Source organism: Cupressus sempervirens, chromosome 6 (genome assembly GCF_028749045.1).
Source record: "Cupressus sempervirens isolate cs-2001-9-10 chromosome 6, ASM2874904v1, whole genome shotgun sequence".
Lineage (NCBI taxonomy): Eukaryota > Viridiplantae > Streptophyta > Pinopsida > Cupressales > Cupressaceae > Cupressus > Cupressus sempervirens.
In genome coordinates this window covers 147,411,501-147,434,386 of record NC_143123.1, presented here as the reverse complement: position 1 = coordinate 147,434,386, position 22,886 = coordinate 147,411,501, and the positions used below count along the sequence as shown (strand labels likewise).

Here is a 22,886-nt window from a genome sequence, read left to right as displayed (position 1 = left end):
CCCTCCCAGTCAAAATTGTTCTCTCATCTTGTATTTGGGCACTAACGTTCCCATAGCTTGCATGTGATACAAGGGGTGATTTATGGTCCTCAAAATTAATCACATGCCAAAGTTTTTTAATGGAAAGCTAAAACAAGAATCCAAAATTGACTAGTACTAAGTAATGTAGAATGGATGGTTCATGTGCATGCAAAACACAATCCATTCACACTAGATCCACTAAGATTCAACTTCCAAATTTCATTCAATCATGTACAGGAAGCAAGCCATCAAATTTCAGTCTTTGAAGGATAGAATTTTAAAAATGGGGTAAGATGCCTGACAGGAACAGTGGGTTGATATATACGGTGATGACCGTCAATATTTTTTAACCTTTTGCTGATTTTGAAATTTGAAATATTTCTCAGATATTATTTGTGTTTTTGAAAAAACTGGTTTGAGAGAAAAATAAAGGTTAATGTACAGAACTTTGTTCAAAAGCAACCCTATTTAAGGTCTGACAAGATCTCTATGTCATATCAACCTCAAGTGTTATTTTTTGCCCATAGTTATTATAATATCCATCTTTGCATGCCTAGGATGTACAAGATTACAAGGTAGGCACACTTTCCATGACCAAAGTGTGTGCATATTAACAATTCAAATGATTCAAGTCTAATTGATTTTGATTTGCTTCACAAAGAATTTAGTTTTTAGTTTAGTTACAAACTCACAGGCTATGACTCACAAACAATAACTAGAATCTTCTGTTACTATTAATGATCAATTGTTGCAATGGCAATTTAGCTCATGATACCGACAGGACAGCTAGTAACAGATCCTATTTAGACTTAATTTTATATGTATGATGAGGAACTGAGCATGTGATACAAATCACAGATACAGTAGAAGAAATCTAGGTCAATTTTATTTCCAAGTGAAGCAGCACTTTTCTTTATATGCAGGCACTGATCCTAACCATCTTCACTACCCTCAAACTTCCCAAGTAAGACAGGTGGATATACCACAGGCATGCAGGCAAATCTAATATCTTTTCTTTTTTATAAACTAGTTAGCAACCCTTCCACTTTTTTCTCCAACCAATTACATTAAACAGATGTCCTTGATGCTAATACACCAAACACAACTCCTTCCTGGTTTGGAATCATTTCGAAGTAGAAAATTAAGGCATTTAGCAGAATTGCAACTGCATCAAAATTAATATTGTTGAAAAGTAGCAGATACAGTTTAATATCACTGCTGAACTTTGACATGCTGTCCGACATTGGTTCCTAAAAGACCTTTTTAACTTGTTGTCCAGGCTTGTTTACTGATTGCCAAAATAAATGGTCCATAAAAAAAGAGATTCGCAGAAACAATACAGCATACTCAAGAACAACTTGGTAATAAGATGTGTAAAGACAAAATAGAGAATATAGCTGTTCCAAGGGCATTGTGATCTTTTAATATTTTGGAAGTGATAAAAGTAGCCAAAATGCCATCAACTCGGCACCTATGCAAAACCCAAACACTGGCACCAAGGGAAATATTCAATTCGGTAGGATTGTATACAAATGCGACACAGTCTCTTACTTGGTGCCATCACAGCTATGAATTTTATTTTGTACTGCCCACAGAAATCCAATGAAAGCATTGGGCCCGTAACAACTTGTAATGTGCACGTAAAAATCTCCTCCACTTCACGGCACAAGGTTGAAAATGAAGCTCTTAACTTTGCCAAAGCAAAAAACTAGGAAATTTGAAAGAAAAAAAGAAAAATCATTGTTGTGGAAAAGTGAGTAGAAACATTTGCATTCCGGGTTAGGAAAATTGTGACATGCAATTACCAAAATGCAACCCATTCTACAATTAATCAAGGTTGAAAAACATGACGAATTACAACTCGATGGAAGATGAGAATATGATGTAATAATCAGAAATCCCATCTTTTTTTTATTCTGAATAGCACTGCACACGATCTTATTTCATCTTGTGGAACCTGCAACATGAGCTGAAATTTGACTTTACCTGGTGCACTTTTAGCACCCGCCTCCTCTTTGCCAACCTGTAACAAATAGCAGGTCAAAACCTACTTCAATCATGTAAACTAGTCGATGGATTCATCCTCTCTCCATTTCCTTATAATCTAGAGGAGAATCAAAAATGTTAAAAAAATGAAGAAGATGCATACCCAAGCTGAGGCCCATCCGACTCGTACATGAGAATCATAACCTACTTTGATTTTAAAATCATCATTAGGTTTATGTTTGTAGACAGCACTCCATTCAGCTGAATTGAAATTATATATGTAGCTGCAAACAGAAGCAGGTAGGCTCTTAATCTTACAAACATTCTAGGTTTCACAACAAATTGGGTTAATACTGAGCAATCAAATTTCATCTGTTAAATTTTTTTAAAACAAAGATATCTCAGAATTTTACCATAAAAAAAATGCTTTCAAAGAATAGTTCAAGCAGTCCAATATGTAATTAAAGCATGTCAAATTCAGTCACAGAGAGTTCGGTTTACCTCAATTTATTCAGGGGATTAAACTGCCTTTTGAAGGCAAACGAGAGGTCTTTTGATGGCAAATTTACAAATGCTATGAGAGTCATTTCTTTATCCTGCAGCATAATTCTGAATTAATATCTTATGCATGCTTTCAGAGGATAAATAAATAAAGGAAACAAAACACTCTTGCTTCACATGGTTCTTAAAGTAAACTGACTGTGGAAAACAAGCCTAATTTTCTCAGTAAAGTTTACCTTGTATGCATATTTCAAATTCAAGCTTTCACCCTTATATTCTGCACTACACAGGCCATTCATAAAGTTCTTTGCAAGTAAAGCATGAACAGAATAACTTTGGCCCTCTTCTTGAACTTCATCAACCAATTTGACTTCACCACCAGGGAATGCAAGAGATGCCCTTGGCTGCATGAAGAAATCAGTATTCAACGTAATAAGACAGTACACACAATGAATAGTTTGAAGTAAAAGAAAAGCTAAATAATATCTACACATCAAAAATATAGGCAAGCCAAATATTGTAATGAATTAAATAAAAGATCAGGAAAGGGCATTGTTCTCAATGCACTGCTATGTAACTATCAACATTGTAACCAGATACTCCAAATATTGGACTCTTTGCCCCCATTAAGATATATTTAAATTTTGAGGAATCATAAATGTTAATGATTATTCGTTTATATAAGCAGTGAATGAATCCAGATGTGAATCAATCACAATGTATCAACCATTATTACAATTAGCTTGTTATATTTGATTATTTATATAATATACTATTAGTGCATTATTAATAAATTGAATAGCTAATGGCTTTTCTCATTTACCCACACATGCATTAGCGAAAAAAACAATGATCCAAGGTCACACATCACAAACACGTATCTCCTAAAATGAAATATAATCTGTCTAGTTTAGTCCGTTCAGATAGATTGACTTAATTTGAAGGATAGAAATTGATAGGTAGGTTAGCTAACAAAAAGTTAGAATATTCCTAACCAATATACTGAATGTATGCTAACAAATTAGGTTTCTTAATTTGCTCTTGCACACTAAATTAAACGAGCCAAATTGTTAAAGAAAATTTCTTTTTACCATGAGCTGTATTTACTATTTAACCATGTCTGCAACTCAACACCTAGTTAGTTCATTCTGTTCTTAATTTGATGTCAAAACCTTGGGTTTCTAAATGAGTTGCACACCATTTTTTTCTGTTCAATGGCAGGAGCACCATGTGCATGAACATGTAAAAAAATGACGTGCACTGTAGAATTTTCGGTGTACCAAAAGAACAGAAGATATTTGATAATCTGTTTTGAATATTTTCAAATGTTTTTAGACAAAACGTTACTAAATCAAACCATTTTATTTCAAACAAAATAGGCAAACTACTAAAAAAACACAAGATTTATTCTTTATATCAGCACAAAGGGAAGAACTGTTGTATATTTCAACAAAATTAGAAAATAGTTCAAAAACAATGATGATGTCAATAAAACACATGCTAGATACTTAATAATAGACCAATAAGCTCAAGAATAGATGAATTTCAATTTCAAATGTGAATAGAGGTTGCAGCACAAGGCTCACCAGCCTAGTTGATGGCACATCGTATGATACTTCTGCTTTATACTTGGAGTCACATAACTTTGTAATCAGCTTTAGTTCCCCCTGTTGAGCCTGCAAAAATTTGCCTTGCATTATTTCACTTTTCTTCCATTAAGAATTAAAAAGGTATAATTGGTTTTGGCAAACAGGTCAATCTTTTACTTATCTTCATTTCAAAATTTATAATCCTTGCCATAATATAAAACAACCATACAATCAAACATAACCAGCTCATTGACAATGCAGACCACTGAGGACCCACCCCTATGCATAGCAAATCCTACTACTATAAGAGGATGATTTTTCACAGCAAAAAATTCACGTCAGTTTTTGCATCTAGTTCAGAACATAAGCTCGTAATGAACTTAATTACACTGATGAAGCAATCATCTATATTTTCTATTTGCAGACATCTAGGTTCTTAAAATATGTTTCTATTCTTTTACCAGATGATCTTATCAATGAACACATGAGAAAATTCATAAACAAACACCTCAATTGGTATTGTCCTCAACACAATGATCTCCACAATTTACATAGCCATCTATCTTCTATCATGTATTTCATTTTTGGCAACCTTACAGTAGAGATGAAAGGCTGGGGATAAAAAAGCAAATTGCATTACATAATCAGAGCTCTAATTGGATCAGCTTTCATAGTTTCAAGCAAAGGCAACTGCTCTGGTTAGTTCTCTACCAAGAATTGGCCAGTAAAATACACTTGCCAAAACAAGCCAAAAGATGAATTGTGTTTAGTCTGTGCATAAAAAACATTATTTGGCATTTGCTGATGATGGAAGTCTTGGAATAAGGCCTTCCATAAATTTCGAAGTGCATTTTTCGAAGTATTCATTCAAAATAGCTACAATTGTCAACACTGATTTCCATGCTCTTGGCTTAAAGCTTTTACAATTTTCTGTAAGTTATTGCCATATATTCCATGTGATTGGTAAACTATTCAGTGGCATCTGATAGTCAAGAAACAATTTTTCCAAGATAATTCCCACTTTTTTGGTAAGACGGTAAATAATTCCTAAAAAGTCTTCTTTAAAGAGATTAATCTGGTGTATTAGGGTATCAAATATCAATTACAGAAAGTTGCTCTCCTTACACAGATATTAATATGGTGATTTTTGATGATCAAGTCTTTCTAAGATTAATTCCATTCTTTGGATAAGAACTTCAACAATTCTTTGAATGTCTTCTTAAAAAAGCAATTAATATGGTGATTTAGGGTATCAATTTAGATAGTTTCTCTTCTTACACAGTTAAGCGGGAGAGTGAAGTTCTACTGAAAACCTACCCTTGTCCTTCCATGATATCTTGTATAACTACATATAAAACAATCAGTTCACTTTCTGTCTAATAACATTCAATGATCTTTCTATTACAAAGTAATTTGTAAAATACTTGCTTATTATTAACAAAGACCGAGAGGTCTATATATACAAAAGAATAAAGCAATGTTTCCTTAGGAAACGATCGTAAAGAATAGAAATATTCTATTCTAGCTGAAAGAAATCTAAATAAAGCTAACAAATAACTACATCTAACTAGATATTAGAAACATTCTAATATTTCCAATAAATTAAAAACAGAAAACCATTAATTAATAATAGAAGCTTATCTATTATCGTAATACCCTCCCTTAATGGTTAATCTATCCACAACACCAAGTTGTCCTCTGAATTTGACAAACATATCAGGACCAAGAGACATGGTGAGAATTCAGCAGTCTGATCTGTGGTAGGAACATACTGCAAATCTATTGTCCCATCTTCAACTAGTTGTTGTATGTAGTGACAGTGAACATCCACATGCTTGGTTCGTTCATGGAAGACTGGATTTTGTGCTAACTTGATAACACCTTCGTTATCAAACAAACAAAGTGGTCGGCCTTGTTGGTGACATTGCATATCCCCAAGCATCTGACAAAACCGAACAGCTTCACAACCTACCTTGATTGTCCCTCTATATTCGGCCTCTGCAGAGGAGAGAGACATTGTCTCCTACTTCTTTATTGATCCATGTGATGGCACTAGATCCCAAACTAAACACATATCCAACAGTTGGCTTTTTATCATCAACAGAGCCTGCCCAATCTGAATCTGTGAACCCACTGAGTTTAGGATTAGAACTTCGAGAGTAAAGAAGTCCTTAGTCTGAAGTGCTCTTCACATAACGAAGGACACGCTTTGCTGCGATTCAATGATCAACCTTGGGAGTTGTCATAAAGCATAAGATGTAGCTAACTGCAAATTTGATATTAGGCCTAGTAGCAGAGAGATAGATGAGGCTGCCTACTAGTTGTCTGCAAGTAGTATCATCAACAAGAGGAGAATTTGACTTGGCTGATAACTTGAGGCTTTTCTCCATGGGTGTAGATGCAATGTTGCAATCCTGCATATGGAATTTGTCTAACAAAGCCCTAGCATATTTGGACTAGGAGATGAATATACCAGAAAATTGTTGCCAAACCTTAACACCTAGACAATAATGCATGAGCCCAAGGTCAATCATATCAAAAGACTGGCATAAATTCTATTTGATTCCTTTAATCAAAGATGTCGAACTGTCAGTGATGATCAAATCATCTACATAAATAACCAAAAAGATGATGTCACTATCAGTAGTCTTGATGTACGGATTTGAGTCTAAACAACTCCTCTACAAGCCTTGATCACTGAGGTACTTATCAATTTTCATGGAACATGCCCAAGAGGCCTGCTTCAAGCCATAGAGAGCTTTCACTAATCTGAGAACATGATGTTCTTTACTAGCAACTTTGAAACCAGGAGGTTACATCATGTAGACCTCTTCGTGGACATCACCATTCAAGAAAGCACTCTTGACGTCCATCTAATGGACCTTCCAGCCACACTGTGTTGCCATAACTAGGACTAATCTGATTGTGCTCATCTTTGCAATAGGAGCAAAGGTCTCCTCATAATCAAATGCCCTAATGCTAAGAAAAGCCGTTTGCAACTAAACGAGCTTTGTACTTATCCAAAGTACTATCAAATTTGTATTTGATTTTGTAAACCCATTTACAACCAATGGGTTTCTTCCCTGGTGGAAGATCAGAAAGGACCCATGTGTTATACTTCAGCAGGCTCTGATGTTTAGATGTCATGGCATGTTCCCCCACTCTGGAATTCCTTTAGCCTCAAAATATGTTTGAGGTTCAAACACACTGTGAATGTTGGCCATGAGAGCAAAGTTATCAGACTCTGTAGGTTTGCTCTTTTTCCAAGCAGTTCTCCAACTCATCATCATGAAGATCAGCAAGTTTCTTAGCCCACCACTTAGGCTGGAAAGGAGAACGACCAACATTAGTATGAGGAGATGTTTGGTGATCAAGTTCCTTATCTGAAGAATCTGGATCAAACTCAGGTGAAGCATCTCAAAATCTGGGTGATCCTATACGACAAGCTGGAGGTGTTTGTACAGGGATCGTTGGTATAATTAGAGCTGCAAGAGCAATTGGAGCCCTCCCATTAGGTGGACCTAATGGAAGCCTGACTCCCAAATCATAAGCCTTCATAGGCTGGTCTGTTGGATCGAGAACAAGAGAAACAGGCATGAATTGTTCCAGTTGCTCATTGAAGACTACATCACGACTATACAAGAGACAAGATGTCTCAGTGTCGATCAAACGATAGGCTTTGTGAAGACTACTGTATCCAGCAAGCATGAGTTTCTGACTCTTGGCATGCAACTTGGTGCGTGGCGCATCAGGGATCCAAACAAAAGCAAGGGAGCCAAAAACCTTAAGGTGACTAATCTGGTTGCTCATTGAAGACTACATCACAACTGTATAGGAGACAAGATGTCTCAGTGTCGATCAAATGATAGGCTTTGTGAAGACTACTGTATCCAACAAGCATGAGTTTCTGACTCTTGGCATCCAACTTGGTGTGTGGCGCAGCAGGGATCCAAACAAATGCAAGGGAGCCAAAAACCTTCAGGTGACTAATCTGGGCTTGCGACCTGACTAGGCCTCTTCCGGATTCTTACCTTTGACCGCCACTGTGGGTGACTGGTTCAAACGATGTTGACTACTTCTACAGAACATGTTTTTGTTTGAGCATGGATCAAACCGTCTTGGCAATTGTTCTATTCCGACATTCAACTACATTGTTTTGTTGTGGTGTGTGGGGTGTGGTTAATTGGCGTTTGATGCCATGAGTATCCAAGAAGCTAGAAAATTCATTAGAACAAAAATCCCCACCATTGTCTGATCTAAGAGTAATAATAGATTTCCCAAACTCATTTTCAACTAAAGCTTTAAACTTTTGAAATACAAGAAATGCATCTGATTTCTTTTTAAGAAAATCTAGCCACATTTTTCTACTAAAATCATCAACAAACAACAGAAAACACCTAGACCCAAGAACAAAAGGAGTGGTCATAGGGCTATAGATGTCAACATGAACGAGATTAAGTACCTAAGAAGCTCGCCATAAATCTCTACTAATGAAAGATGTGCGAGGTTGCTTCCCAACCTGGCATGCACCACAAACGCCAAGCTGCTAAGTTTGAATCTCTGGCAAACCAAGGACAAGCTCTTCCCAAGCAAGCTAAGAGAGATAATGCAAATTTAAGTGCCCATACTGCTGATGCCAAAGTGTGCTAACAAAAGACCGCCGAGAAGCCATAGCTAAGTCGCGAGAATCACCAAAATCACTAAGTGAGAAAAGACCATGATCCTCAAGACCGACTGCAACAATTAACCGAGTCGCTCAATCAGTGATGGTATACTGATGTGAACTAAAGGTGACATCCAACTGTGGAGAATGTCGCAATAACTAACTAACAGAGTAGATTTAGTTCCATCCCTGGAACGTAGTACACATTAAGGAAAATGAGATTCCTCCCAACAGACTAAGTCTAAGTGTTGCCTTTGCCAACAATAGTGTACTTTTCTCTGCCACCAAAAATAACAAGATCAGAATAAGGCTAGTAGTCAATGAACCAATCTCTGTGGTGGGTGAAATGACAAGAGGCACTCGAATCAATGTACCAAGCAGACAACTTCACATGATCTACAAGTCTTTTAGCCACGAAGGCGTAAAAGGCAGATTTTGTGTGCTCGGTGTGCTCTACACTGTTTGCTTTGGGCTACAAACCAAATTGCTTAGATTGGGCAGCTAAGCATTTCCGACATTCAACCTTCATGTGACCAAACTTGTGGCAATAGTTGCATCGAATGTTCTTCTATGAGTCTTCTAAAGCTGGAGTAGAGGACTTCTGCTGGGACTTGTCTTTATCCTTCTGAAAGAATTTAGCAGCAAAGGCCTGCTCTGTGGAGGTGGGGCTAGAACTACTGCTAAACTATTCTTTCCACCGATCTTGCTAAAGCAAAATTGTGTAAAGATCAATGAACTTCAGATCAACACTAGATGACGTGATGTTAAGAGTCTCGATAAAATGCTCGTAGGACTTTGGTAAACTTCGAAGAGTGATAACCGCAATGTCCTCTTCCTCCATCTTGCGACCAATGGCAAGCAACTAATCACGGATCTCCTAAATCCTATTTAGGTGAGACTGGAACGATGCTTGCTCATCCATAATAATAGAAAATAGAGTGTTTTTCAAGAAAAAAGCTATACTTTCGTCGGAAGTCACATGAAGATTTTTGAGATGTGTCCATATCTCAGCAGCTGTCTTGTCGGATGGAATTTGAAAGAGCTGATCATCAACTACGGATAATTTGAGAAGCATCACCGCCTTCCGATTATTCAAATCCCATGCAGCCTGATCAGTACCAGGGGGAATCGGACGTTGTCTAACACCCAAAACAATCTAATCAGTATTTTGATATTCAAAAATTGCTATTATCCACTGCTTCCAAGTGCCATAATTCCGACCATTGAATTTTGAAATGCTCTCGAGCACAATATTAATTAATGATGCCATAGCACGTTTTTCAATGAAAAAGCATGAAAATTTGTGAAGGCACGTTCTTGGAGGCAAAAAAAAAAACAAAAGACTAAGAAAATTTGAAGGATGACCTAGAAGAGAGCTCAAAAAACCCTGAAAGAATATGTTGTCAGTTTCTGGATCTGAGCAAAATCGAACAACCCAGTTGAGCTCTAGAAAAAACCATCAAGAATTTGATATCAAAAAAAATAATCGAGCTCAAAATTTAGGGTTTTGAAGAATACCCTAGTGGGCAACCATTGAAAGTTAGATTTGCAGAAAAATGACGGTTTGCAAGGAAAGGAAGGTCGAGTTTCCACAAAGTGACGTGTGAACAGAGACGACTATGGAGTGTGAAGAAGAAAGCAAGGCATGGCACAAACTTGTAGGCTCAAGAGCGTGAATGAGGCAAAGCCGTTTTTAAAAACATCACTAAAAAACTCACAATTTTCGGTATTTGGTCATGAGCAAAGAAGACGCAATCATGAAGAGCACAAAATACTCGCGATTTCTAGCCAAACCGAGCCCCCAATGAGCAGAAAAAAGAGCAATCACAAACACGAATGGCCATTGTCGCGATTTGTAGTGTACACAAAAAAAGCGATTTGTAGACGTTGCTCTAATTCCGAGTTTTTAGAGGAAAAATATGTGATTTGCAGACTTTCTCTTCTAAAAAACCCTAGCCAAAAACCAAGGATGAATAGACGAATTTCTCACCAAAATGGAAATCCTAGATGGGTTGTAAAGAAATTCTCAGAAAATTATTTCAAAAAATTAAGGCATTCTTCAAAGGAAATTATAATTTTTTCGATAAAAATTTAAAGTATTGGCTCTAATACCATATTACAAAGTAATTGGTAAATTTCTTGCTTATTATTAACGGAGACAGAGAGGTATATATATACAAAAGAATAAAGTGATGTTTCCTTAGGAAACAATTGTAAAGAATAGTAATATTCTATTCTAGCTAAAAGAAAGCTAACGAAAGATAATAGATAACTACAGCTAACTAAATATTAGAAACATTCTAATATTTGCAATAGATTACAGATAACCATTAAAGCATTGGCTCTTGTACCATAGTACAATGTAATTGGTAAAATACTTGCTTATTATTAATAGAGACCAAGAGGTCTATTTATACAAAAGAATAAAGTGATGTTTCCTTCGGAAACAATCATAAAGAATATAAATATTCTATTCTAGCTAAAAGAAAGATAAAGAAAGCTAACAAAAAATTACAGCTAACTAAATATTAGAAACATTCTAATATTTACAATAGATTACAAACAGATAACCATTACCTAATAATAGAAGCTTATCTATTATCGTAATACTTTTTGTTGGTCTTATAGATTGGTATAACCAATGAACCTATCATACCAAGTTCCTCTAAGTTTACTATGCATGTTGACAAGAGAATCTTATTAAACTTATAAGTTAGATGCCAACCCTTCCAAAATGAATGCTCCAAGAAAAGATGTAAGATCTTGTAACATTATATACACACAAAACAAAAAAAGCTTCAAAATTCTAGTTGATTGCTTCAATAGTTATAGGAAGGTAAATTTAAAGATTTTCTTGAACTGCAGAGCTTTTCATGTTACTTTCAACAATAGGTATCATCCTTTGGAATTGAGGGAAAAAAGATTTAAGGCAATTTTATTGTCAGACTAAAAAGCTACACATTCATGCATCTCCAGTACATATTAAGATATTTCAAAAATAAGAATAATATATAATAATATTTTTTGGCTGATGAGAAATCTGGTCTACCTTGGTATCAAAAAGCAACTTCATCTGGAGTTGGTGAGTAAGAGCAGCTGAAGCAGTAATAAGCGCATAGCAATCGTCAGGGTGATACAGAACCGAAAAATACTTTGTCACCAACTGTATCCAAGGATACCATAGTGGAGATGGCTAAGGCATAGAAGCATTACAGTTACAATGTTTGAAATAATTAACATGCTGACACTCAACAGGAAAAGTTAAAAGTTTAACAGTAAGGGTTTGAAAATTCATACAAGAAAGAGATGTACTAAATATGTATCTCAAAATAATAGTTAATTTAATTTCTAGAAGTTGATCCTCAAAACTGTTAAATGCTGCCATCAGAATATTCAATAATGTTATTCAATGCAAAGATTCCTAGAGGTGTGAGCATAAGTATGACAAAAATTATTGCCAAGGTAATAAATTGAGTTGCTGTTTTGATATAGATTAGAAGTCTTCCATTGTAACATTTCCAACTTCTGAAAATACAGAATACACAACAGTTAAGGCCAAGTTGCTTATAAGGACTAAGTTCAGTTGAATTATGCTATGATGATGAATACAGTCACAGTAGTGAACAGCAGTCCACTTCAATTCATTTGAAGGACAGGGATTGATCTTTTTTAATTTGTAGATCAAAGTACATTACTGTTAATAGATTTGTAACAGCCAGCCCATAATTGTTTTTGTTGATCATGTTCAGATTGATGTTAATTTGTTATGCATGTAGTCTAAAACTATATCAGTAATAAAAGTAATATTATTGGTAATTGGACTGGCATTTCTGAATTTATGAGTGTCACTCTTCTTTTTTATATTTCTAACTTTGATGTTTGAATATGTATACATTAATTTCTTATATATACATGTACAGACGAATCCAAAGCAGTACACAAGGAATTTTTTATGTGCAGCACCCATGTGCCCAAACCCCCTACCAGAATCTGAAATGGCAACTTAGAAGTCTAAAGAATGTACCAATGTGCAACTTGTTTAAAAGGATATATATGGTCAGGGATCAGATATGGAAACATATATAACATGGACAAAACCTGATCTTGAGGAACCTTGGATACAAAATGGTAACGAATAATGCAAACATCGATATAAAAAATATTAAAGTAGAAAATATTCATCCAAGATGTCTGGATAAAAGCTCCAAAATAACACACAATAAATATGGAAAATGACACTGTCTTCGCTTTGCAAATTTGTCTGCAGTGTTGAAATATTAGAAATTTCTGGATCAACCTGTGATATGATATGATATTATATGATAGATTTTAATGACGTCCATGAGGCTAAAGTAGCCTATGGGACCTACACGATCACCCCCCAAGGCAGGAGCGGAACTAATCTAGCTGCAAAGTTTTGGTTAACTTGTCTCTCCTTCTTTGAAGTTTGATAATCAGAGCTGCCGTTCTCTTCACTTGATCTTCCTTGAATAAGTAGTTGAAGTCCTTGTTCTGCGATGTCTCTGTATAACCAGATCTGATGTCACTGTATTCCAGGCAATCCTTGACAAACTGCTGCTCCATCTCTACTGCTCCCATATTACAGAATAAACGCGTTCTGTCTGCCCACTCTTCCTTTGGAACTTGCCATCTACCAATTTCACATCACAGCCGGTGTGAACTAGTTTTGATTTGTGCCGTCAGCATTTTTGCTTTCCAATTAATAGGTGCTCTTATATAGGCCTTTTCATCATCACTCGAAAAGGGGTTAAATTCTTTAACGTAATAAGATTTTTTCCACCCTATGCGCCTTGTCCATAAAACATTGCGAAATTTTTCCATGACAAACTTCTTTATTTCTTTAATGTTATCCAAACAAGTATGGATGTTGATATCCCATTTTCGCATCCATTTGTCATTTTGCTTCATCCATGTGGTTTTCTGTCTGACAAGTTTTTCCTCTACGACTAACTTGGGCCAGCATTGTGTTTCTAGACCTTGGGTTTTCTTTAAATAGCTTAGCATCCGGACCAATGTGACAGCTTCCAACGGAAAGGAACCCACCTCCACCAATAAGATATCATACAGCGTTGTGGTCTTGACTTTAAAATTGCATGTGATGAAGTGTTTTTTAATTCTTTCTACCTATCATCATTTCTATTCGGACATACTACCGCCCCACACTTTACATCCATATAGAATAACCGGAGTGACCAACAAACCAAAAAGAGTTTTCATGGTGGTCCAACGCCTTCCAGCCCCCTTGGATCCTTTTTGATCTTTATGTGTCCCAATTGAGTTTGTTATTAAAATCTATGCCCAAGTATTTGTACTCCTCCACAATCTCAAGAGGGTTACCCTCAAACAGGAACTCATCCTGTATACCCCAATCTTCTTCAGCGAGAAGATCAGAACTTTGGTTTTGCTAGTGTTCACTTGCATTCCCACTTCATGACAAAAACTTTATAATGTTTTCAAATGTTCTTTTAAACCTTTAGCCATTCTAGCAAGTATTATGAGATCGTCTACATATAAGAGCAATCTTATCACAAAGTGGGCCAGCTGTACCCCCTCACCATTGGTCTTGTTCTAACTTGTCAATATAGAGCCCGAATAATGTTGGAGATAGCGGACACCCTTGCTTAACCCCAATGTTGCTGCCAAAATACTCTAATAGCCCTTCCATCGTTCTGATTTTAGCTTTGACCTGCTCATACAATCTGTGGACAGCAGACCTAAGTTCTTTAGGAACTTCCAACTCTTCCATTCTGTCCCAAAGTTTGTTACGTGGCACTATGTCAAATGCCTTTTTTAAGTCCACAAAACAGCATAAAGCCTCGGCCCCCTGAGTGTCCCAAACTTTCTCTATCAAATATCTGAGAGCGATGCCGTGATTTATAGTAGAGTGTTTCCGTCTCAAGCCTGCTTGCCCTTTTGCTCTTCTGCCTTCTTTTTCAGCCCATTCACTGACTTTTTGTTCTACCATGCTGCCAATAACTTTCCAAAGAGTGGATTGATCATGATGATTCGGTAATTGGAAGGGTTGTTTATATCTTTGCTTTTGTGGAGTGGGATCACCACACTTGTTGTCCAATTTATAAGGAAGCCTTCTCTATTGACATTGTTGAAAATCTTAGTGAAAAGCTTTAGATCTGACATATCATCAAGCAATAGCTTGAAGAAAGATATAAAAAAGTAGGTTTATAAATTATTCTTGATAATATTATCTGTTCAATATACGCCATTACAGGTTTGTAAATTATATGCTTTATAATTTAATCCTAAAACAGTAATTCCTACTTGAGATGAGAATTACTATTATCTTCACCAATATAACTTTATAATAATATTAGCAAATGTAATGTCCTTTATGGATTCCTGGTTTGGACCTGAAAACAATATTAATTACTAGAAAAATAACATTAAAAACGTCAGTATCGAAATCCATGATAGCATGTAAACTCATATGAGGATCATTTATATCTAAATCAATACGCCCTAATATTACTAATATTTGTTCCAAAGCATATTACTTATAGTCAACCCTCAACTTAAGATGAGAATTGAGTTATCTTTACCGATATACCTTTACAATAAAATTATCAACTGCATTACCCTTATGGGATATTCCTAGTTTAGGGCCTGAAAACAAAATGAATCACTAGAAACTGAAGTTTAACTATATTAAGCATTGAGAATCTAAGATGGCATTTAAATGCAGCTAAGCACCATTCACAGCCAAATCAATTAAACCCTAATAACATTTAAATTTGGTCCAAGGCATTTGTTGTAATCAATCACATTCAGAATTCCTCGGAAACGCTTGCAGAAAGCAAACTCAAGGATAGATGTCCTTGTATTCAGAAAGCATGGAAAGTTTTCTTGTCTGGTCCATCTTTCAATCCACCTGGGAGGAGGTCATCCTCCTTGACCGAGCCCAGAAAGTACAGAAAGGATTTCTGGCCAATTCCAACTCCTGCCCCATGAGCATGGTAGGATATTTTATTCATACATCTTGGGGCGGTGTACTTGATAAGATGCATGGATGATTTATAGTTCTTCAACCATTGTAAACTCAGAAGTTAGTTGTCCTTCCTAATTGCAAGAATTAATAGGGTATCATTAAATGACTGCAATATCATAATTTCCGATATATATATATATATGGCTGCATTCAATTTATATTCCAATATTATTCTTTCAGTTTTTTTTTACTTCTTGCAGTTGCTGATTGATTCTTATTCTGAATAGATGCCTCAGATGATTGATGTCTTAGTGATTGAAAGGAAAGGAAGGAATTATTGAATGTCGCAATAATTGATACATGAAGGATTTGAGCCCAGCCATATGTTTTTAGGTCTACATATGGTGACAGCAATATGTGACTACCCCATACTCCTTGCGGGAGACACTTAATTGTGCTACAAACAGGGCGTACATGCCCTACCCCCCAGTGGGACTTGAACTTGTGACCTCTCTTTCAAGAGTACAAGTTCTCCACCACAAGGCCACTTGTGAACTTGATGTTGCAATAATTGATATGTGAAGGATTTGAGCCCACAATGATCGACTCTTGAATACTTGATGTTTGAATGATGTATGTTTGTATATTTGATTGATTGAATGAATTGATAATTTATGATTATAATTTGCTAACTCATTTTTGGCTTGATTTGATAGTTGTTGATTGATTAAATAAATTTATGAATGTTGATTGATTGAATGCTGATTTGACTTACTGGTGAATGGTAATTGATGAGTGAACCTTGATTGCATGGAATAATTCCTAATTTATTGGTGAAAGAGTCACCACTTTTCATAAGACTTGAGACAGCCCCCTTTAATTGATGTCTTTTCAAAATAATTAATTATTTTCCAAATTGATCTCTCTTGCATGTTCTCCTCAAATGAAATCTTCAACTCCTTATATCTTCCAATGTAAGGAAGAAGTCACAACTCTTCATAACGTTAGACCTTTGCAGGAGTCAGAAGGAACCTTTCACAATCACCACCCTTTGAAAAAGTAAAACCCCTCATAACTTCTGCCATTTGAAAGAGTCACTTCCCTATTTTCGCCTCTTTTTTTCTTCTTCCATTCATTCTTCCTTGATTCAAATCTTCTCCTCCTTATATCTTCCAATGTGAGGAAGAAGTCACACCTCTTCATCGTGTTTGCCCTTTCTAGGAGTCAAAACCTTTCACAATTGTCACCCTTTGAAAAAATGAACCCCTCGTAACCTCTGCACCCTTTGAAAGAGTCACTTCCCTATTTTTGCCTCATTCTTTTCTTCTTCCATTAATTCTTCCTTTATTCAAATGCACCACTCTTCCTTCCTCCATATCCCTTTTCAAATGAACTCCTCTCTCTTTATGTCTCATGTTTGAGGGAGTCACAACTCTTCATTTCACGCCTTTTGAACATTCATTAACTTAATTAAATTCTAGTTATCTTATATTTATCAGTAAGCTTGAAGATGGCTCGAGGACAGCAAGTCACCCCTTCATTAGAGCTACCAACACTAGATGATGAGGGGAGAATTGATTCTAGAACCTGAAGTAATCTTGGGTGTGAGGGAGAAAAATCTGAGAAACAAAGTTAATTGGAATATTTGGTAAGTGGAAAAATCTACTCTTCAAAGGCAACAGGACTATCATGACCCCATTTCCTTGAGCCCACTTACAAAAATAAAATAAATAAATGAAAACATTTTTTTAATGCTAAACTTAACTAATATTTAATTAATATGATTTTGAATTTATTTTTTGGCGCCAAGCTGGAAGGTCGGCCTTGGCCTTGTGATGCACACACCACTTTAGGCACTGCTATTTAAGAAGTTTTTTCTTATCTCTCAAAAGTATGGAAGATTTTGGAGCAAATCTACTATTGCAGAACAGACCACGAAAAACATTTGTCATGAGCAGAAGAGGTTAGATGAAAATCTAGCCTTTTCAATTTTCTATCACACTCTCCTAACACATCACTCAATCTCTGCCATTTATATAGAGCAGATATGGCATACATGATAATTCCTAGAAATAGCAAGCAATGCTAAGAGGAATAGATCAATACCCATACCAGCCATGTCAAGTTGGATTCAAATTTGAATTTGCAAACCCCAATCACTTCATTAAGAACTGGTACAAAGTAGGAGATTGTTTAGAACAACATATAAAACTCAAGGTAAGTGTTTCAAAATCATCATTGATAGTCATATTACAGATAATTTGGTTTTAGAAGCAATGGTTGACTTTGAAAAGGCATGTGATAGAATCGAGTGGCCTTTCATCTTGGATATGCTCACAGCATTTGGGTTCCCCACTAGATTTTTTGCAAATGAAACAAGATTCTGTTTAAAGATTCATCTACACTAATTGACATGAATGTTGAACTCTCTGACCACATGAGCTTCCAAGGTCTATGAGACAGGTACGTCCAATTGCCCCAGCCCTCTTTGTTATTGCAGTTGATGCTCTGTTTTATGTATTGAGAGTAAATGAACTAGGCCCACCAGTGAGAGCCTAAGGTTACCCAATATTACTCTATCAAATGCTCAGTTTGCTGATGACACAGCCCTCTATAAAGAGTTGACTCGAGAGAATTTCAATAATGTTCTAGAAACATTACAATCTTTCTGTGCAGCCTCAGGATCTAAGATTACCCCCACAAATCTACCGTGATCAGGTGGGTCAGACATGCCCACCAGATGGTTACTCATTAGGGGATGGGGTTGGTCTGGTCCCTCCAAAATGGTGAGCTACTTGGAAATCCCTTTCGCAATATCTCCCTCACCAAGAGAAATGTGGGACTAAGTTGCCAGTTCAGATTCAGGTCCAATACTTGTCCAAACTTTTTTGTGTATGCATCCAAACTTGTATTGGGTTCGTCCACACACACACATATATGCAGCAACAAATAAGTTCATAAACCAGTATGCTAGTAGTAAGGCAACATACCAAAATACACCACCATATATATTAATGTTTTGGCCTAAATGACAAGTGTTTTACCTTTTTCGCCTTTTAGTGGTCTATTTTAGAGTTGGGGGATTGGATTAACTAAAATAGACCAAAAGAAAACTTTTTAAAAGTCAAAAAAAGTCCATTTTTCTTGGCCAAATTCGGCCTAGGTCCTGCCGCAAATTTGTAATTGGACATAATGACAGGTTTGCCTGACAGAATTGGTGTAGACTTAAAGGTCTATGACAGACTTTTGCAAGAATATGATAAGTACCAGACTTTTGCAAGAACCGGAGCCAGTGTTAATGGGAGATGCGTCTCAGAGCCTTTTGAAGTTTCCAGAGACTTTGGGAAGTGTGGGAGACTTCATGACAAAGTCTCCGAAAGTCTCCGCATCTCCAAACCAAAAAAATGGAGTGCAGTCTCCCACACATCTCCGCCTTAAAAATGAATTTAAAACATAGTATTATCATCATACTACATACTAGATAGATTCTGATTTTTGTTTACAGTTGAGTTTTTTGTTTGCATATCAGTGATTTAGCATCGAACTATATACATTTAAATTTCAAATTTCAATATATAATGAATCTAACGATAATCTCAGTTATTATTAATCTGATACGATGATGATCACATGCAATTTTCAGAAATCAGATAATGACTATGAGATATGAAATGTACAAATTTCTAACGTTGAATGTTAATATTGATAGCTTTTCAATGTTCATTATTCTTGTTTTCAAAGCAATATGTTATGAAGCTATGGGTATTTCTTAGGAATTTTAAAAATTCTATTCAAAAAAATTGATGTCTCCAAAAGTAGCCATACCGGTACCAATACCAGTACCAGAGACCTCCAAGTCTTCCCATCTCCCGGTAACCTTGACCGGAGCAGATTTTGGGGTTGTCAAGGAAGAATTTAGTAACATAGAACAAGAACGGTGATAGAATTTACTGGTGAACATTAGCTTTGAAGATTAGATACACAAGTTTAAATGTCATACAATCATTGTATCAAATGTTTCAAACTGATTAGTGATAACATATTGAAATAAGCTTGACAAACAACAAGCTGATCAGCCAACAAAAATTTGAAACAAAAATCAGCAATTTTAATCAGGTCCTTTATGCTATTCTCTGAGTACCAGGTATGGGATACGTGTAACAGTACCTGTATACATTCCACGGATATGGGAATATTGAAATAAGCTTGATAAAAAAACAAGCTGATACACCAACAAAAAACTGAAACAAAAATCAGAAATGATGAAATCTTAATCAAGATCCTTAGTTATGATGCTCTCCTCTGAGTGCCCGGTATGGGATATGCGTACCAGTACCTGTACACATTACAGGGCTATGATATTTATATAAAAACTATAATCTAGGTCAAATTTTGGGTTCTCCTAATTTGGAGATATTACATAAAAAAATGAATTGTACAAACGTACAAAAAAATCCCCCAAAGATTTAAAAAGTCAATGTCGTCAAATAATGATAATTTCCTGAACAGAAAGAGATAGCTCAATACAAGACTTCAACAAAAACTGTTCAGAATGATTCTTCAGATTGAGAAATTTTATGCTTGAAATGTCAGCTATATGTTAGAATAAAATTACCCGAATATTACAAATAATATCTTAACCCAGAAAATTTTGCTCAAATTTTAATATATGCAGTCTAAGATATCTTTTTAGAATTAGAGAATTTCGGACAATTTTAAATAAATGCAGTTCATCATTAATCATCATTTGAAGATCAAGGGCTTCCGCCAGAAGACAAGTTAAAAATGTAGTTTTCCTGGGTAACTTGTATATATGCTCTTCAAGGTTATTTCCAATAGTTGAATGTTATAACTTGAATATGTCTTCGGGATACGAAGTTCAGTAAGCTCGCACCACTTGCTTGGCCGCGACAGAAGATTTGACTCGAAGTTCAACTAAATGTAACGTAAAGCTGATTATTGTCTATAGATAGAAAAAATTTCCTCTAGTGTAACAAATTTCACAAATTTTCTTCTCAAAATGGCAAATTTCATGACAAAATAGTAAATTCTCCCAAAAATCAAACCTTTTCCCGGAAAACGAAATACGTTTAAACTAAGAAAGAAACAAATTTCAAGCACTCCTTCAAGTATTGCAAATTTCACATAAAAATATACAACGCTGCCCGATACCATTTATTTTCCTGACAACATAAACAAAATAAATAGAAGCCAATGAGGCATACCTTAGCGTCGCCGAGAAATTTAAGCTGAAACTGGTTACTGAGGTCAGCGGAGGCGGTAAAAAGCGCATTGCGGTCTTCATGATCATACAACACAGACAAATGCTTTGTGTCCAATCCCAGCTGAGGACACGCCAACTTCCCGTCCGCTCCCCTCTGAAACGAACCTTTGATCTTCCCAAGCCCGTCAAAAACCCTGGCCGAGAATCTATTAATGACATCCTTCGAATCGCTGTCAAACTCCGTCGAAATCTTGAAGCGCGCGTATTTTCTCCAATCTCGGCCAAATTTGGCCAGAGGAGCGTCAACCGCGCTGCTTTTCTCCGGTTCCGCCACCACAACCTCTGGAAGAGGCGGACCTTCGGTCGGGACCTCCGACATTTTTGTTCTAAAATAACAACACAAAGACGTTCAAATCAACTATTCCCGAAAACACTAAGATTGCATAAATGAATGCAAATATCTGTCCGCCTTTGCTAGTTGAGCAGAGTCAAAAATCTTCGCCCAGGGGCGCAGGCCTCCATTTTTCCTTCTTCCACAGACTGATTAAAAATAGAATAATTTACAGCTAAGCTAGGGCTCGGCGCACATAAAGCGCGCGCTTGTTCGTCGCCATTTTCGCGTGCTCTGCCCTCGGATGCAACGACCAGTACCGCCTGCTCGTCGACGTGAGGCGGACTTGCGCGGTATTTACGTAGAGCAATGAATATTCATAAAAACACATTTATTTTATTGTTTAAAGGAGTTGAAACTAACGAGCGACATTTTTTATTCCCTCTCATTTGCTGATTTGGGAGAGTATCTGTCTTGCAGATTTTACTTATCCGACGACTGCAAAGATCAATTTTGTTTCGTGGTGGGCTTAAAACCGGTGCATGTAGAGGAATATGCGCGGTAGCTATGGAGCTTTTTTTCCTCGGGAAATTAACAAAAGTTGGTGCCACGTCAGCGGTGATTGTCAAGGACAACCACCCAAAGGGCAGGGAAACCAACCAACCTTAGAATGAACGATACGGTGGGGCCCATGGTACAGTAGAATCTTCCTTATTTTGAGACTGCTTTTTTTAAAATCATTGGCTAAAGCGAATTTTGTTACCTTTCATGGGCCTTCTATGAGTCTTGTGATTGGAATCTTCCATCTTTGTGAGCCAACTATGGGTCTTTGGGTATGGTTCATGCATAATTTATAACTATCATTTTTTAATTAATAAAACAAAAAATTGTCTTATCATAGAGAAAATTACTTAGTTAAGTGTGTTTCAGTTAGAGTAGTATTAGAATGGGTGATCTCTAGTGCTTCACCTTTCTGAGCATATTGGCTAGATGCAATGAGTGCTAAGTGCTCCATTCATTCTCATCACACATGAATTTGTCTCACATGAATTTGTCTCAAACGCTAAATTAGGATCAATGAGTTTGACTCAACAAATTACATAGTTGAGTCATGATAATAAGATCACAATTCGACTTGTTGTGGAAATATTTATAGTTAAGAACAAATGCTGAAGTTTAATATTTAATTTTAAAAGAGGTATATAAAAGATATTAAGATTTTACTTTTCTTTGTCTGTTATTTTATTTAACACTTTATTATAATAAGTATTATATATTTATTTTCATGTGAAATTGAAAACATGCTTGCATAAAGGCTTATGTGTAATAGATTGATTATAGGAACAACAACATTTATTTATTTAACATTAGAGATGGTTTAAAGATCAAATCAGAATTACCTTGGGTTACCAAAATGGTGTTCTCTTAGTGGTTGACATGAGACTCCCTCTTATAGTGAACCATTTGGATTTTTGTCTTGAAAAGGCTTCCAAATAGTTGTTTAGGTGGAAAGGAAAACTATTAAGTAATGCAATGTAGTGCTTACCCCTAGTTTACTTTTCATATTATATTGTTGAATTCTTTTAGGCTGGCTTTTATGGTTGTGT

General features: G+C 36.1%; 1 protein-coding gene across 2 annotated transcripts; it reads right to left on the bottom strand.

The window, feature by feature from the left end:
- Positions 1–1,419: 1,419 nt before the first annotated feature.
- On the bottom strand, positions 1,420–21,482 carry OEP37 (chloroplast outer envelope protein 37). 2 transcript variants are annotated; one of them, XM_089787172.1, is made up of 7 exons: positions 20,950–21,482; positions 11,810–11,953; positions 4,095–4,184; positions 2,745–2,912; positions 2,509–2,603; positions 2,171–2,291; positions 1,420–2,044 (listed from the first exon to the last, which is right to left on the bottom strand). In XM_089787172.1, the coding sequence occupies exons 1-7, from the start codon at positions 21,325–21,327 to the stop codon at positions 1,913–1,915; spliced, it is 1,128 nt and encodes a 375-aa protein (XP_089643298.1). In that variant the 5' UTR covers positions 21,328–21,482; the 3' UTR covers positions 1,420–1,912. The 2 variants fall into 2 exon arrangements, with proteins under 2 accessions (XP_089643298.1, XP_089643299.1); XM_089787173.1 differs by lacking the exon at positions 11,810–11,953.
- Between the last annotated feature and the right edge of the window lie 1,404 nt (positions 21,483–22,886).